The 14,608-nt window shown below is 39.5% G+C and overlaps 1 protein-coding gene across 1 annotated transcript in view; it reads left to right on the top strand.

Annotated features, from left to right (window-relative positions):
- The window catches only part of Rpap2 (RNA polymerase II associated protein 2), a 71,475-nt gene extending 57,353 nt beyond the window's left edge, over nt 1–14,122 (top strand). The window contains exons 12-13 of the mRNA XM_051198387.1: nt 5,444–5,593; nt 13,784–14,122. Coding sequence (XP_051054344.1) covers nt 5,444–5,585 — 142 coding nt within the window. The 3' untranslated portion in view covers nt 5,586–5,593; nt 13,784–14,122. The remainder of the gene's footprint in view (nt 1–5,443; nt 5,594–13,783) is intronic.
- Nucleotides 14,123–14,608: the final 486 nt, after the last annotated feature.

Genomic DNA, 14,608 nt, shown 5'->3' with positions numbered 1-14,608 from the left:
CTGTGAGTTCGAGGCCAGCCTGGTCTACAAAGCTGCACAGAGAAATCCTGTCTCAAAAAGGAAAAAAAAAAAAAAAATACTGATATTCAGTAGTGAAGCTCATTACTAATTCACATTTATTATAGAACTTGCTATTGGTTTAGTCAAGTATTATTATCCTCATAGTTGAGTGTTTCTAGATCATACGTTCATTTTTTTAATATGCCTTCCAGTTTAACAGATCATTTTTCATACTGCCTCTAATGATATGTCCCTTTACATCTCTGGTTTTTTGTTTGTTTGTTTGTTTGTGGGGTGTTTGTTTGTTTGACCTTTTATTTTTCTTTGCCCAGTCTGAGTAAAGATTTACTGGCTATGTCTTTTCAAGGAACCAACTTTGTGTCATGATCTGTTGTATAATTTTTTTCCTGCCCCCCCACGCCATTTATTTTCTCTTTTTCTACCCTGATCTTTCTCTCTTCCCACAAATACTATATTTTGCTGGTGTTCAGATACCCATGTCATGTGGGCACTAGTTGGTATAAACATCCTTCTTGATATTAACTTTGCTGAATCCCACATTTTATTCAAGAAAAAAAATTGAATTCCTGAGCTGGATGTTTGATGACACACACCTTTAATCCCATCACTTGAGAGATGGCTGTGGATGCTAGACCAGCCTGGTCTACATGTTGAGTTCCAGGACAGCCCGAGAGACCCTGTCTCCAAAAAAAAAAAAGCACCCCTTTTGATTTGCTCAGTGACCCACTCATTCAGGAGTGTCCTTTGCAAGTTTGCTCTTCTTGACTTCTAGTTTTATTCTGTGTAATCAGAAAAGCAAGTTCCTTACTTTCCTTTTTTATGGCTTATTCTGGATTTGATGTGGAATCTAGTCTGCAGACAGTTCCATATGCTGATGAATAGAATTTGTGCTCTTCAGCTGTTGTTTATCTCTGTTAAGTTTTTTTGCTATATAATACAGGGTAGCTCTGATGGTTCTTGATATTTTTGGGGCAGAGTTGAATCCATTAATTAAAACCTCATGAGTACCTCATCATTGTTGTACTGGAACCAGTTTCTTCCAATAGTGTTTGTTTCATACAATAGTGTGCTCTAACATTAGGTAAATATGAATTTATTACTTTTAAATTTCCTTGTTGAGTTGATTCATGAATTCATTGGCCTGCTATTTATTGATTTTTCTTGAAAGTCTCTTTTGTCAGAAAAAAGTAGCTGCTGTTGTTACTTTATATTTACTTTCCATCCTTTGCCTTTCACTCTGTCCTTCCTGGTAAAGGGACTTTTTTCTAGGCAGCATATTCTTGGGCCTCATTTGTCTGTTTTTTTGTTGTTGTTTTTGTTTGTGTGTTTGTTTTCTTTAAATCTTTTTTTTTTTCCGATTTATTTTACATACCAGCCAGTTCCCCCTCCTTCCTAGGCAGGGTCTTACTGTTTAGTGCCTAGACTATCCTCACTCAAAATCTTTTTTTCTCAGGCTCCTGAGTGCTGATTTACAGGTATGTATTACCATACCCAATAGATCTTGATTTCTAGTCCATTTAGACAAACTGTATCTGTTGGGGATGTTGTTGTTGTTGAGATGAGGCTTGACCATGCACCTCTGGCACAGCAGTCCTCCAGACTCAGCCTCCCGAGTGCTAGGGATTACAGGTATGTGTTACCAGGACAAGCTCATTCTGTATCTTTTAATAGTAATTTACTCAGTTTGGCTGTTGTTCTCTTTTACTTGTTTTGAATATTCTTTGTTCTTTCTCTAGTTCATTTTCATGGTTTGGTTATGTGTACTATAAACAGTATTCTTACCTATTTCTCCTGTGTACCTCTCTCCTAGTGGGGTTTAGCTTTCTGTGCTTCTGTTATAATCATCTTTTGTAAGCTGGTCTAGTAGTCCTGGGTTTCTTCAGTGTCTTCTTTTTTGAAAGATTGGTTGGTTGTGGTTCTTCAAAATGGGACCTTGCCGTGAAGCTGTAGTCTTAGTGCCCCATAACTCATTATGTAAGCCAGATTGGCATCAGGCTCATTGAAGATCTACCTTTCTGTCTCCTAAGTGCTGACATCACAAGTGTGGATGACACACTCAGCTTTGATGAGGATCTTTTAGAAGACCCAAGTTCAGGTTCCATTTTTTATGGTCAACTCTTGGGTTTTCTTAGCTGGTTTGGGGTAGTTTACTGGTGTTGAGTGTATTTTCTTCTTACTTAATAAGCTCTTCATTCTCTCTCTCTCTCCTGCTTTTGGTTGGCCACCAGCTACCCCCTCTTTCTCTCCCCTCAATAAACTCCACGTGGGCGCTGAGTCTCGTGTTTGTGTTTCTTAGGCATTAGCTGCAGCAAAAGAACAACATTGGTGCTGAAACCCAGGCGGGCTCTCCTTGAGGGTCACTGCTGGCCGTCTGCTGGCAGGCGGCCAGCCAGAGACACTCGGGATCCTGTTTCAGATACCAGCAGTCCACCTTCATTCCCCCTCCCCCCCAGCCCCCCCCCCCCCCGTTCGCTGGAAATACCACCCCACACCGGCTTCAAATAGTTCTCAAAGAGACGCCAGAGCCCCATACTGTCAGAACTGTGGTGAAACAACCATCTACCAGGACGTGGCAGCACCCCAGTCTTCCGCGGATCCCCCAAAGACTATCTACGCCCCCAATTCAGCTGGAAGCAGTCTCTAAAACTCAACGTCCTTGTTCCCTAACCTGCCACGCCCAACCCCCACCTTTTTAATAACAGTAAGAGGTGGGAATGTTAGGAACTAGCAGCCAGCTGACCCCGCCCCAACGATGGGCGGGACGCTCATGGCCACGTCATCCCTACCTCAGCTTTACCTGGCTTCAGCTTTACCTGGTGCTTACCTGGCGGCCAGAGGACTCAGTTATGCATGCACAAGTTCCCCTTTAAAAGCAAGTGCCCCACACCTCTCTCTCTCTCTCTCTCTCTCTCTCTCTCTCTCTCTCTCTCTCTCTCTCTCTCCCTCCCTCCCTCCCTCCCTCCCTCTCCCTCTCCCTCTCCCTCCTGCTTTCAGTTGGCCACCAGCTACCCCCTCTTTCTCTCCCCTCTCTCAATAAACTCCACGTGGGCGCTGAAAAAAAAATAAGCTCTTCGTTTCCAAAATTTGTTTGGATTATTTTTTCTTTAAATTTTCTTTATGTGGTATTTCAAACCTTATAGGTTTTTAATTGAGATGTTTTGTAATAATTATTTTAAATTCTTTGTCAAGCATTTCATCCATTTGAATTCTTTGGAGTCTCTTGATAAAGACTTCTATGTTTTGGGGTCAATGAGGTGGCTCAGTGGGTAAAGGGTCTTCATGCCTAAACCTGGCAAGTATTCCATTCCAAAACCCTTAGAAAGTGTCAACTCCAGAGTTATCCTATAACCTTCACATGGTGCCACAGTACATGCCATGTAATATGCATGTACACAAAATAATAATACAAAATTTTAAATAAAAAAGTTACTAAAAACATTCTTTTGGAGCTATATCACCTTGGGGTATTTTTTCCTCATATTTGTTGTATCCCTTCACTGGGGTTTGTACATCTAGTAGATAGGTATCTATACCACTTTTACAATGTGCTTAAGAAGCTTTCTCTTAAAAATGTGTCTTGGGGTCACAGTCATTGGTGATTTGTGTCTAGCTGGACACCGTACTGTCATTTCACTGTAGTTTCTTTGACTGTGGTTAGTGACTTTGGGCACAATGGCCTCTACCCAATAGTAAAGGTTTCCTGGATTATTTCAGTGCTAACTCTGCTACTAGCAAGAGGTGTCTGAAACCATCAATCTCCAACAAACCCTGAAAAGAAAGACACTTGAAAGGATTCAGTGCATCTTCTGTGGCACTCATGGAGGCTTGACTGCCCTACAGACAAGAGGCACAGGTAGAGCAGGAATGGGAACTACCAAGAAGAGTAGTGACAAAATCTATTTGTTTTGCTCCCTGTGGCTTTAGTGGCAGTGTCTGATTGAGAGCAGGGCTAATAGTCGAAGTTGGGCAGTGTTCTCTGATCCCCTGTATCTGGGGATGAGGCAGCAGCTGGGACCAGAGTTGCTCAAGACCCCCTCATGACAGCCAGGCTAATGATATTGATTTTCCCTGTCCTGACAGTGACAAGCTCCTAGCTTTGACACAGTGAAGTCAAATCCATATATATCTCAGGGCAAGCACCCTGATAACCTGCTTCTTAAAGACAGCGCCTTTAGTTGTGCAGATCACAACAGTATAGTGTACTCAGCAGGCTTAGATAATAGTTGCCCTACTGAGCCAAGTTGAATTTGGCAAGGCAGCTAAACCCTATACAGTGCAACAGAATGTCTGTGGAAGCCCAGACATGAGAATAGCAGGCATCTCTGAACCCCATTATTAGTCCAAATTCTCATCTCACTTCTCAGAATGGCCCCTGACATGGCACCATGAAGGCACCTGGGAGAGATGGTTATGTGATTCTACTGTGCATATTTTAGATTACTCATCCAAGTGTGTTGCTAGCCTGAGAGCATGGTAAACCTCCGAGTAGCTAGAATTGATAGCATCTCATGGCTAGTTTGCTGGGACACGTTGACCCTTACTTCTGCAAAAACTCTCTCTTCCTGGACTGTGGAGCTATGGTAGCAGGTACAAGAGAATTTATATGTGCCCTCACTGCACTCTTGTTCCAACTATCTGGATCCTCCAAGTTTCAGTCTTGTTGATTTCCTCTGTTCTCACATGATCATTCACTTCAATATATACGTATTCCTGTTACTTTGGTTATTTGTGGAAGAGCAGTTGAATACTAGGCAGCAGTCTACTCAGTAATCTTACATACTCTATTAAAATTGCATACTCTATTAAAATCTTAGTGCCTATAATGTAGCTTGTCTTGCATGTGCAAAGCTTTAAGTTCAGTCCATAGCACATTAAAAAAGAAAAAGTTTTCTAATAAAAGTCTTGCTTCTTGCTTATTGACTCCATTACATATAGTCAGTCTTTAGAGAAATGTATCAGAAGTGTAAAATGAAAAAAGCATGCAATTGGTATTAAATGCCTTATGACATATTATTTAATGTTTTAAAAATCAAAATGTTAGTTTCATCCTAAAAGGTAATCTTGCTTTTTGTTTGTCATCTCTTTTTTTCAAGTACTATAATCCAAACATTCTGTGTAGATTTTTCAAAGCTCCTCCGTTACCTTCATTCTACAAATAAAAATTTTATTCATTTTTTGCTTTTATCCTAAGAATTTTTGTTGGCTTAATGAACATGTTATAGGAATATAGATATCTTTAATTATGGAACAGGGTTTGATTGGTCTTTCAGTCTTCTGAGGCTTCTATCTTAGTAAAGCATTTCTCTAGGAATTTTGTTATTTCAGAAAAACATCTTCCTCAGGAGATTCACTGTGGCAAGTTTAAGATGTATCCTCCATCTCTTCTCATTTCTTCATATGCATTTACTATTCTTGGTTTCAGGTTAACACCAATTCTGGGCATTCAGAAGCATTCTCGGAAAAATGTGGTATTTACACAGTTTATAGCCATCCTGCTGAAAGAACTGCATTTAAAATGTGAAGATCTTGAACATTTAACCATAATATTTAGAACCAGCTGCTAAGAAGCATGGTGAGTTGGATTGTTTCTATTTTGTTACCTATGTGAGCTTTTGATAAGTGCTCATCGGCCAGTGTTCTCCCACTGAATTATGCCCCCAGCCACAAGTTTAAAATTTTAAAAACCAAGTGCAAACCTCAAGCTGACACCAGTTTGCTAAAGACTCAACTACCTCATAGGTCTCAGATGTCTCTGCTGCTGCTTGTCCACTTTAACTCTGTGCCCATCCTTGTTGCAAGTCTTCCTTCAAAGACTAGCAGTTCTGGGTCAGATATCCCAGGATATTCTCAGGCTGGCCCACTTGTTCCTCCTGATCAGATTTCTTCCCAGGAAGTAGCAGTTGACTGCAGTAGCCTGTCATGAGCCTTCTCAATCTGCTGCCCCTATTCCTGGCCAGCATCTTAGTTACCTCAGTGCAGACAAGCAGGTAAATGTGCACGTCTGCTTTTGTTGAATTTATACCTGCTTCCAGAAACACAGTTCAAGTCTTTGCCTCTTGCAAGCTGGCCATTAGGATGTCCCTTTAACTGCACCTTTTCCTGCCTTTTCTCATTTCATATGCCCCTTCATGTGCTCAGCTAAATACAGATTTAATATTAAAATAGAAAAACTTCTTGGGAAGTGTTTTCTTAACTCAAAATTCTCTTTATTATAAAAGCCAAGCAACACAGAAATAAGCTATGTAATAAGGTCTTCCTTATTTGGCAATTGGAGGTAAGGAAATGTCCGCATCCATCCCCCTCCTTCTTTGTCTCCCTCTCCTCTCTCTCCTTTGTCTAGAGGTAGGGCCCCAAGGCGTTTTCCCCCTTCCATGTTAACATACCTATTAGTGCTGTTCTTGTTTAGGCAGCCATATTTATTGACATATCATGGATGAAGCTTCTGTCATTTCTAGCAGACACAACCCCTCCAGCTCTTACAGTCTTCCCATGCCCTCTTAAAAGATGTTCCCTGAGCCTTAGTGCAGGAGCTGTGTTGTAGGTCTATCTGTTGCTTACTGTATTTTGAGCAGTTTGGTTTTCTATGGTAGTCTTCGTCTACAGCTAAGAAAAGTTTCTTTGGTGAGGAATGAGAAGCTATACTTATCTGTGGGTCGAAGTATTTAGAATATATTTAGGGATTATGTTGGTTTAAAAGTAGCAGTAATTCTTTAAGATTCATGACCTCACTATCCCTGGGTAGTTGACTAGGTTTCGTGTACAAGGCATGATTTTATTTTCCTCCTGTTAAATGGACTTTAAGACTAATTGACAGCTGCTGGTTACCTCTAAGATAAAGAGTGCCACTATTGCCCCCTTGGGGGATAACTTGCCATGCTGGTGATTGTTGTAGTTCATAGTAGGCATCACAACTGAATAACACTTTTTAAAAATATTTTTATTTACATTAAAAACAATCTTCTTTTACATACCAATCCCAGGACCTTCTCCCTCCCATCCTCCCACCACCTCCCCATCCCATCTCAGGGAGGCCTCCCATGGGGGAATCATCAAAGTCTGTCACATCATTTAGGGAAGAACCAAGGTCTTCTCCCTCCTCTCCCTCCATACCCCCATATCTAGGCTGAGAGAGTATCCCTACATAGGGAATGGGCTCTAAAAAGCCATTGAATACCACTTTTGATTGTCACCCCTCCCCCGTACTATGAAAGCTTTTCAGTTTTATGGAAAATCACTTGTCAATTTTTGGTTTTGATTCCTGGGCAAATGGAGTCCTTAGTCAGGAAGTCCTTTCCTGCACCTGTATCATTTAGGGTACTGCCTGTGTTTTATTCCAGCAGTTTCAAGTTTCACATTGAGGTCTTTGATCCATTTGGGATTAGTTTTGTGTGAGATGATAGATTCAGGCCTAATTCATTCTTCTACATGTGGACATACAGTTTTCCCAGCACCAATTGTTAAAGATGCTTTTTATTCAGTGTCTTTTTGGCATCTTGTCAAATATTAAGTGACTGAAGCTACATTTGGGTCTTTGATTCTTGTTCCATGGCCTACATGTTTTGTTTGTTTGTTTGTTTTGTTTTGTGCTAGTACCATATTATTACCATGTCTCTATATTATATCTTGAGATCTGGAATGGTAATATGTCCAATGTTGTTCTTTATGATCAAGATTGTTTTAGCTATCCAGGGTCTTTCTTGAGTGGTTCCATATGAATTTAATGGTAGGTTTGTTTGTTTGTTTGTTTCTATTCTTGTGAAGAATGAGATGGGAGCTTTGAGTGGGATTGCATTGAATCTGTAAATAACTATTAGTAGAATGGTAATTTTAACAATGTTAATTCTACCAAAGTTTGAAGTTACAATTGTAGAGGTCTTTTACCTCTAAAGTTTCTTGGGTTTATTCCTGGATATTTTCTTTAAAGCTATTGTGAATTGGAGTGTGTTTATTTATGTTTTTGTTGGTGGTGTATAGAAAACCTATTGATTTGTTCAAGTTGATTCTGTCTTCTGCCAGTTGCTGAAATTGTTGATCATTTCAAATGTATAGTATCATCTGCTATGGGGATAGTTTGACTTCTTTCCTTATTTGTATCCCCTTAATTTTCTTATGCTGCAGCTAGGACTTTCAGTACTGTAAAAACAATTTTTCTGCATCTATTGAGATGGCCAGTGTGATTTATTACATTAATTGACATGTATTGTCGAACTAGCTCTGCATCTCCTGGATAAAGCCAAGTTGGTCATGGTGGATAATCTTTTTAATATATATATTTGGTTTGCAAGTATTTTGTTGAAGATTTTTTTAATTGATGTTCATCAGGGATATTGGTCTATAATTTTTTACTGTTGTCTTTACCTGGTATTGTCTTTAGTATTAGGGTAATACTAGATTTGGGAGTACAGGTTTTTAGTTTTTTGAGACAGTTTGTGTAGCCCTGGCTGTCCTGGAACTCACTCTGTGTACCACACTGGCCTTGAGTTCCGCAATCCACCTGCCTTTGCTTCCCAAATGCTGGGTTGAAAGGTGTGCGCCACCACCTGGCAGAAGTATAGATTTTAAAGTATTCCCTTAAAACATCCTGAATTTCTTTTGTGTCTGTCGTAATGTTTCCCTGTTCTTCTGATTCTGTTGTCATTTCTTTCATTTGGCTAGCTGAGCCAACAGTCTGTGGAAGTTATTTATCTTCTCAGAGAACCAGCTATTAGACTCATTCTATGTATTGTTTTCTGTTTCAATTTCATTAATTTGTCATCTTTTTTTATTTCTTGCCATCTATAGGATTTAGGTTTGGTTTGTTCTTTTTTTTTTTTTTTTTTTTTTTTTTTCCAAATTCTTGATTTGTATCATTTATGTGTGTTCTTTCTGATTAACTCACAACTATAAATTTTCATCATAGGACTGCTTTCAAGTGTCTCGGGGGTTCTGTTGTATTTTCATCTAGCTACAGTAATTTTTTTTTCTTTTCTTCTCTGAAACATTATCATTTAGTAATGAGTTGTTTAATTTCCATGAGTTTATTTGCTATTGAGTTTAAAGTTTTACTGCACAATGGTCAGATAGAGGGTACAAGGAGTGGTTTCAACCTTTCTCAAATTGTTAAATTTTGTTTGGTATCCAAGAAGGTGGCCTATCATAGATATGCTTTTGTAGGTTGCTGAGTAGAATGTATATTCTTCAGTGTTTGGGTAGAATAGTCAGTAGATATCTGCTAAGTCATTTGATGTATGATGTTAATTAACCTGACATTTCTCTGTTTTTTTTTTTTTTTAACCTGTCTATTGGAGAAAGTTGGGTATTGAAATCACCTACTATTAATGGATTAATGTTTATCTCTGTCTTTAGTAGTTTTTTTTTTTTTTTTATGAAATTGAGTGTCCTTGTGTTTGATGCATGATTGTTACTTGGTTAACTGTTCCCTTGTTTAGAATGAAGTGTTCCTCTTCATCTCTGATTAGTTTTTGTTTGAAGTTCATTTTGTCAAGTATCAGAGGAGCAATACTGCTTATTTTCTGGTCCCAGTAGATTGAAGTACTGCTTTCCATCTTTTTACTCTAATGTGGTACCGTCTTGAAAGATGAGTTTCTTACAAACAGAAAGATGGATTTAGTTTCATAATTCATTCACCCAGCCTGTGTCATTTGATTATTACCAAAAAGTGTGTGTTGGTTTCAATCTTTTGTTTTCTCACTCATACTTTCTTCATGTTCCAGTAATTACAGCTTCATTTGTTTCCTTTCTACAGTCTCTTGGGTGTATTTATTCTTAAGTCTAAAGTATTGCAGCAGTATTCTGTGTGGGGCTGGTCTGCTAGATATGAATTCTTTCATACTGTTTGGATCACGGAAAAGCTTTGTTTCTCCTTCAACTATGGCAGATATGTGGCTTACTGAAGAGTAAGCAATAAGTGATTTTAGATCTGTTTGTCGTAGGCAAATTGAACTAGTTATAATTCCTCACAGAGAGAGAGGAGAATAAACGGATAGGCTAGTTTTGCTTGGCATATGTTACTTTTTTTTTTTTTTTTCCTCTTACAACTTTCAATATTCTTTCTTTGTTCTGTATATTTGGTATTTTAACTGTAATATGCCATGAAGAGTTTATTATTTGTTCTGTGTACTTACTACTGTCTTTCCTTAGTTTAGGAAATTTTCTGTGGTCTTGGAGATCTGATCTGTGTGTTGGCCTAGGATGTTTTTCCTCACCTATGCCTATAATTTGAAAGGTTTGGTTTTGTCATAATTTTGCGCTGCTCCTGTGTTCCTTTTCTGTGCTATAAATCATATTCTTTGTTGTATGGTCTAATTCCTCTACTTGGAGTCCTGATACTCTGTATTCTGCTTGTAAGGCTTTCTCTTGAGTTTTCAGATGCCATCTTATTCGGCCCTGTGTCTGTATTTTCTTAGACAGCACTCAGGCATTTATTATCCTTTTCATAAAATTTATGGTTCTTTTAAGTTCTGTGTTCTTGGGTTCATCTAAGTAATTCTCATGAGCGAACATTTATATAGGAGTGGTTTTATGGGAGATATGTTGTCTTGGTTTTTCATATCAGTTTTGCTTTTGTAATGGACCTAGACATCTGATCTTGGTTGAATGAAATGATGGCCTGCTTTTGATTGGGCCAGTACAGGAACTGCATGATCAGAGCTAGGTGACATAAAGGTGGTACATGCTCTTTCTGATTGGGTCTAGACCAGGCAAAGCATTAGACAAGCCATAGTCTAGAGCTAGGCCTATTTGTGTAGAGATGGCAGCAAGGGCAGATGGAAGTTTGCAGGCCACAGTCTTGAGGTAGGCCTATAGGTACTTATTCTTTATTACTTCATTTTTATCAAATAATTTTCAAAAACAGGAAGGATATTTGGCAGGAAAGCAAGAACAGGCCCTAAAAGTGTAGCTCAATGGTAAGGTATTTGATTAGTACATGTGAAGCCCTGGGCTATATACCATGGGGGAAAGGAGAAAATGACTGTAGGCAGCCCACTATCAAGTCTTTTAGAAAACTATAAGGAGTTGGTACAACAGTTCCTCCCTCCCAGCTTATATTCAGTGCTTGTTCAAATGATTGATGCTGAGTGTCCTTCTTACTTAAGGCAATGATGAGCTCAGGTTGGCTTGTATAAACATCATTTTCAAAGGTCCTTAAAAATATGGTGAGTTTGGAATTAGGTCCAATTGTCAATTCATTACACCCACATCCTTGTCAGAAAGGTTTATCTGACATAACTGAAAACAAACAAACAAAAAAATGCTTCCATAGAAGTTCTTCTGGACCTCCTTTAATTAATGAATACCATTTAAAAGTGATTTAATTAGCATATTTTAAACTTGTGTGTAAACAGGTGGTTTTCAATTGGCTTAACAACTTTCAAGTATACTTTCAAATAGGCTTTATGCACATTGCTCATTTGCCCCAAACTTTCTCAGATTATAAAATGAATGAAACCTCTATTTTACAGCTAATACCCACTTATCAGTGAGTACCATGTTTTTCTTTCTCACTCTGGATGGTTTTTTCTAATTCCTACCATTGGCCTGCAAATTTCAAGAGCTAAGTAATACTCCACTGTGTAAATGTACCATGTTTTGTTTATCCATTCCTTGGTTTAGGGTCATTTGTTTCCAGGTTCTAGCTATTATGAATAACATTGCTATGAACATAGTTGAGCAAGTGTCCTTGTGGTACAATTGAGCATCCTTTGGGTATATGCCCAAGAGCAGTATAGCTGGGTTTTCTGAGAAACTGCCGAAGTGACTGTTTGCACTCCCATCAACAATGGAGGAGTGTTCCCTTTGCTCCACGTTCTCGCCAGAATGGGCTGTCACTTGTGATTTTGATTTTAGGCCATTCTGACAGCTGTAAAATGAAATCTCAGTCATTTTGATTTGCATTTCCCTGATAGTTAAGGGTGTTGAACATCACCTTGGAGGTTCTTCTTTTGAGAATTCTCTACTTAGGTCTATACCCCATTTTTTACATTTATTTTATGTGCAAAGGTTTAGGTCTCCTAGAATTGGAGTTACAGATGGTTATGAACACCATATGGGTGCTAGTAATTGAACCAAGCAAGATCCTCTGGAAGAGCCATTTTCCAGCGCCTGTACCCCATTTTTTAATTGGATTGTTGAAATCTAGTTCCATTAGGTTCTTTAAATATTTTGGAAGTAAGCTGTCTATCGGATGTGGAGTTGGTGAAGATCTTCTCCCATTCTGTAGGCTGCTGTTTTGTCCTATTGATGGTGTCCTTTGTCTTACAAAAACTTTTCAATTTCATGAGATCCCATTTATTAATTGTCAATCTTAGCAACTATGCTACTAGTGTTCTGTTCGGAAGTTGTCCCTTGTGTCAAGTATTCGAGATTATTTCCCATATCAAATTCCGTGTATTCAGTGTATTTGGTTTTATGTTGAGGTCTTTACTCCACTTGGACTTGAGTTTGGTGCAGGGTGACAGATACAGATCTATTTGCATTTGTCCACATACAAGACATCTAGTTAAAGCAACACCATTTATTGAAGATGGTTTTTCCCCGTTGTATAATCTTGGCTTCTTTGTCAAAGTTCATGAGGGGATGCCCAGATCTCCTGGGGAAATAGAAGAAATTTCATGAGTAGATTGAGGGTGGGTGGGGATGGGAACATGAGCCATCAGGTTGGGCAGGGCAAAGGGAGAGAGTATCATTTTGGGGTCAGGTAAAAGACTGTTGCAAGGGCATCTCCCAGGAATCTAAAAAGAAAACCCCAGCTTAGACCCCTACCGATAGCAAATACATAGCCTGACCATTTCCTGTGACCATATTGGTGCCTAGTCCACTTGTCATCAGAGACACTTTATCCAGCAACTAATAGAAACAATAGAAATAGAATCCTGAAGTAAGGATTGTAGGAGCCAGAGGGGTCAAGAATACCACAAGAAAACACAGAATCAACAAACCTGGGCTCATAGGGGCTCACAGAGACTGAACCAATGACCAGGGAGCCTGCATGGGACTGACCTCTGCATATGTTATGGTTGTGTAGGTTGGTGTTCTTGTGAGAGTCCTGTTGGAACCCTATTTCTCTTACTGCATTGCCTTGCCCAGTCTTTAGTCTTACTGCAACTTGATATGCCATACTTTGTTAATATCCATGGGAGAGGCCTGCCCTTTTCTGAACAGAAATGGAGGAGGGGGAACTGGGAGGACAGAGAGGAAACTGCAGTCCAATGTAAAATAAATAAACTTATTCTTAAAAAAATAGGGGCTGGAGCCGGGCATTGGTGGTGCATACCTTTAATACCAGCACTTGGGAGGCAGGCAGATCTCTGAGTTCAAGGCCAGCCTGGTCTGCAGAGCTAGTTCCAGGACAGGCTCCAAAAACAATACAGAGAAAACCTGTCTCAAAAAAAAATAGGGGCTGGAGAGATGCCTCAGCGGTTAAGATGGCTGGATGGCTGTTCTCCTGAGTTCAATTCCCAGCAACCATATGGTGGCTCACAGCCATTTATAGTGGGAAATGATGCTCTCTTTTAGCATCTACATAAAATTATCTTTAGAAAAATAACTGAACAAACCTTTTATTACTTTTCTTATATAGATTTTGGTTTTATAATCTTAACAGCAAGGGATAGGGAGAAAGAAAGGTGATCTTCCAGTGCTGAGATCAGTTAGATTTCCTCTAAGCAAACAACCATTGGCTGTGGTAATGATGAGGGAGAGTTGGGATATCTAACAGGTATGGTAGGTGTTAAACTTATTCAGACTTTTTTTTGTTTCCCAGATATAATTCAGGAAGATAAAGATGAATTCTACTCACCATACCTGGAATTTTAGCCAATGAGAATCCATGAGTGACTAAGAGTATAACTTCCTCAGGAGAACCATGACCCCCAGCAGGAAGAAGAAAGCCCTTACAAGCGAACCTCAAAACACAGGGTCTTTATCTGAAAAGGAAAAAAAAACTGAAATTTGAAATAATATTCAAGAAAATGCAATTACCTTTATTTTTCTGGTTGATTACAGCCAGAAAATTTTAATTTTGAACACTTATGAACACTTGTAAACTCTATCATACCAAATAACAACAAAAGTTAAGTCAATAAATGTGACCTTCAATGAAGTTACTTTTTCAAAAGCTGCTCACACTGGCCACTCTCTGCCTGCCCTGGAGCCAAGCTCCCACCAGAACCCTCCCAGGATGCCTCAGCTACCCCAGTTGGTACGGAACATGTCATGTTCTTCTCTGTGGGTTAACCTGGTGAGTACCCCAGAGCTCCCAATCCACCCCTTCTTCCCAATCTGCCATACCAGTGCCAGCCCAGTCTGACCACCCCCACCTGTACAACAGATAAACTCTTGGCCTCCATTGGGTCCCACTTGTGATGCAGCCCGGGCTTGTGCTACAACCACCCATAGATCCCTTCTGCATAGCTTCCAACCAGACCCCTCACATCACCTCCAAGGATAGCCTAGGTCCCACATCCTAGGCTAGAACCACAGCCAAGTTTTGGACTTACACCAAAACCAGCCCCAATCTACACCCACCCACGGAACCTTTCTGAGCAGCTTCCAAACTTGGTACCCAGACTTCCCAAATCCTTCTCCC

This window comes from Phodopus roborovskii, unplaced genomic scaffold (genome assembly GCF_943737965.1).
Source record: "Phodopus roborovskii unplaced genomic scaffold, PHOROB, whole genome shotgun sequence".
Lineage (NCBI taxonomy): Eukaryota > Metazoa > Chordata > Mammalia > Rodentia > Cricetidae > Phodopus > Phodopus roborovskii.
Note: the sequence above shows the minus strand (reverse complement) of the source record. Positions and strands in the feature narration are given on the sequence as shown.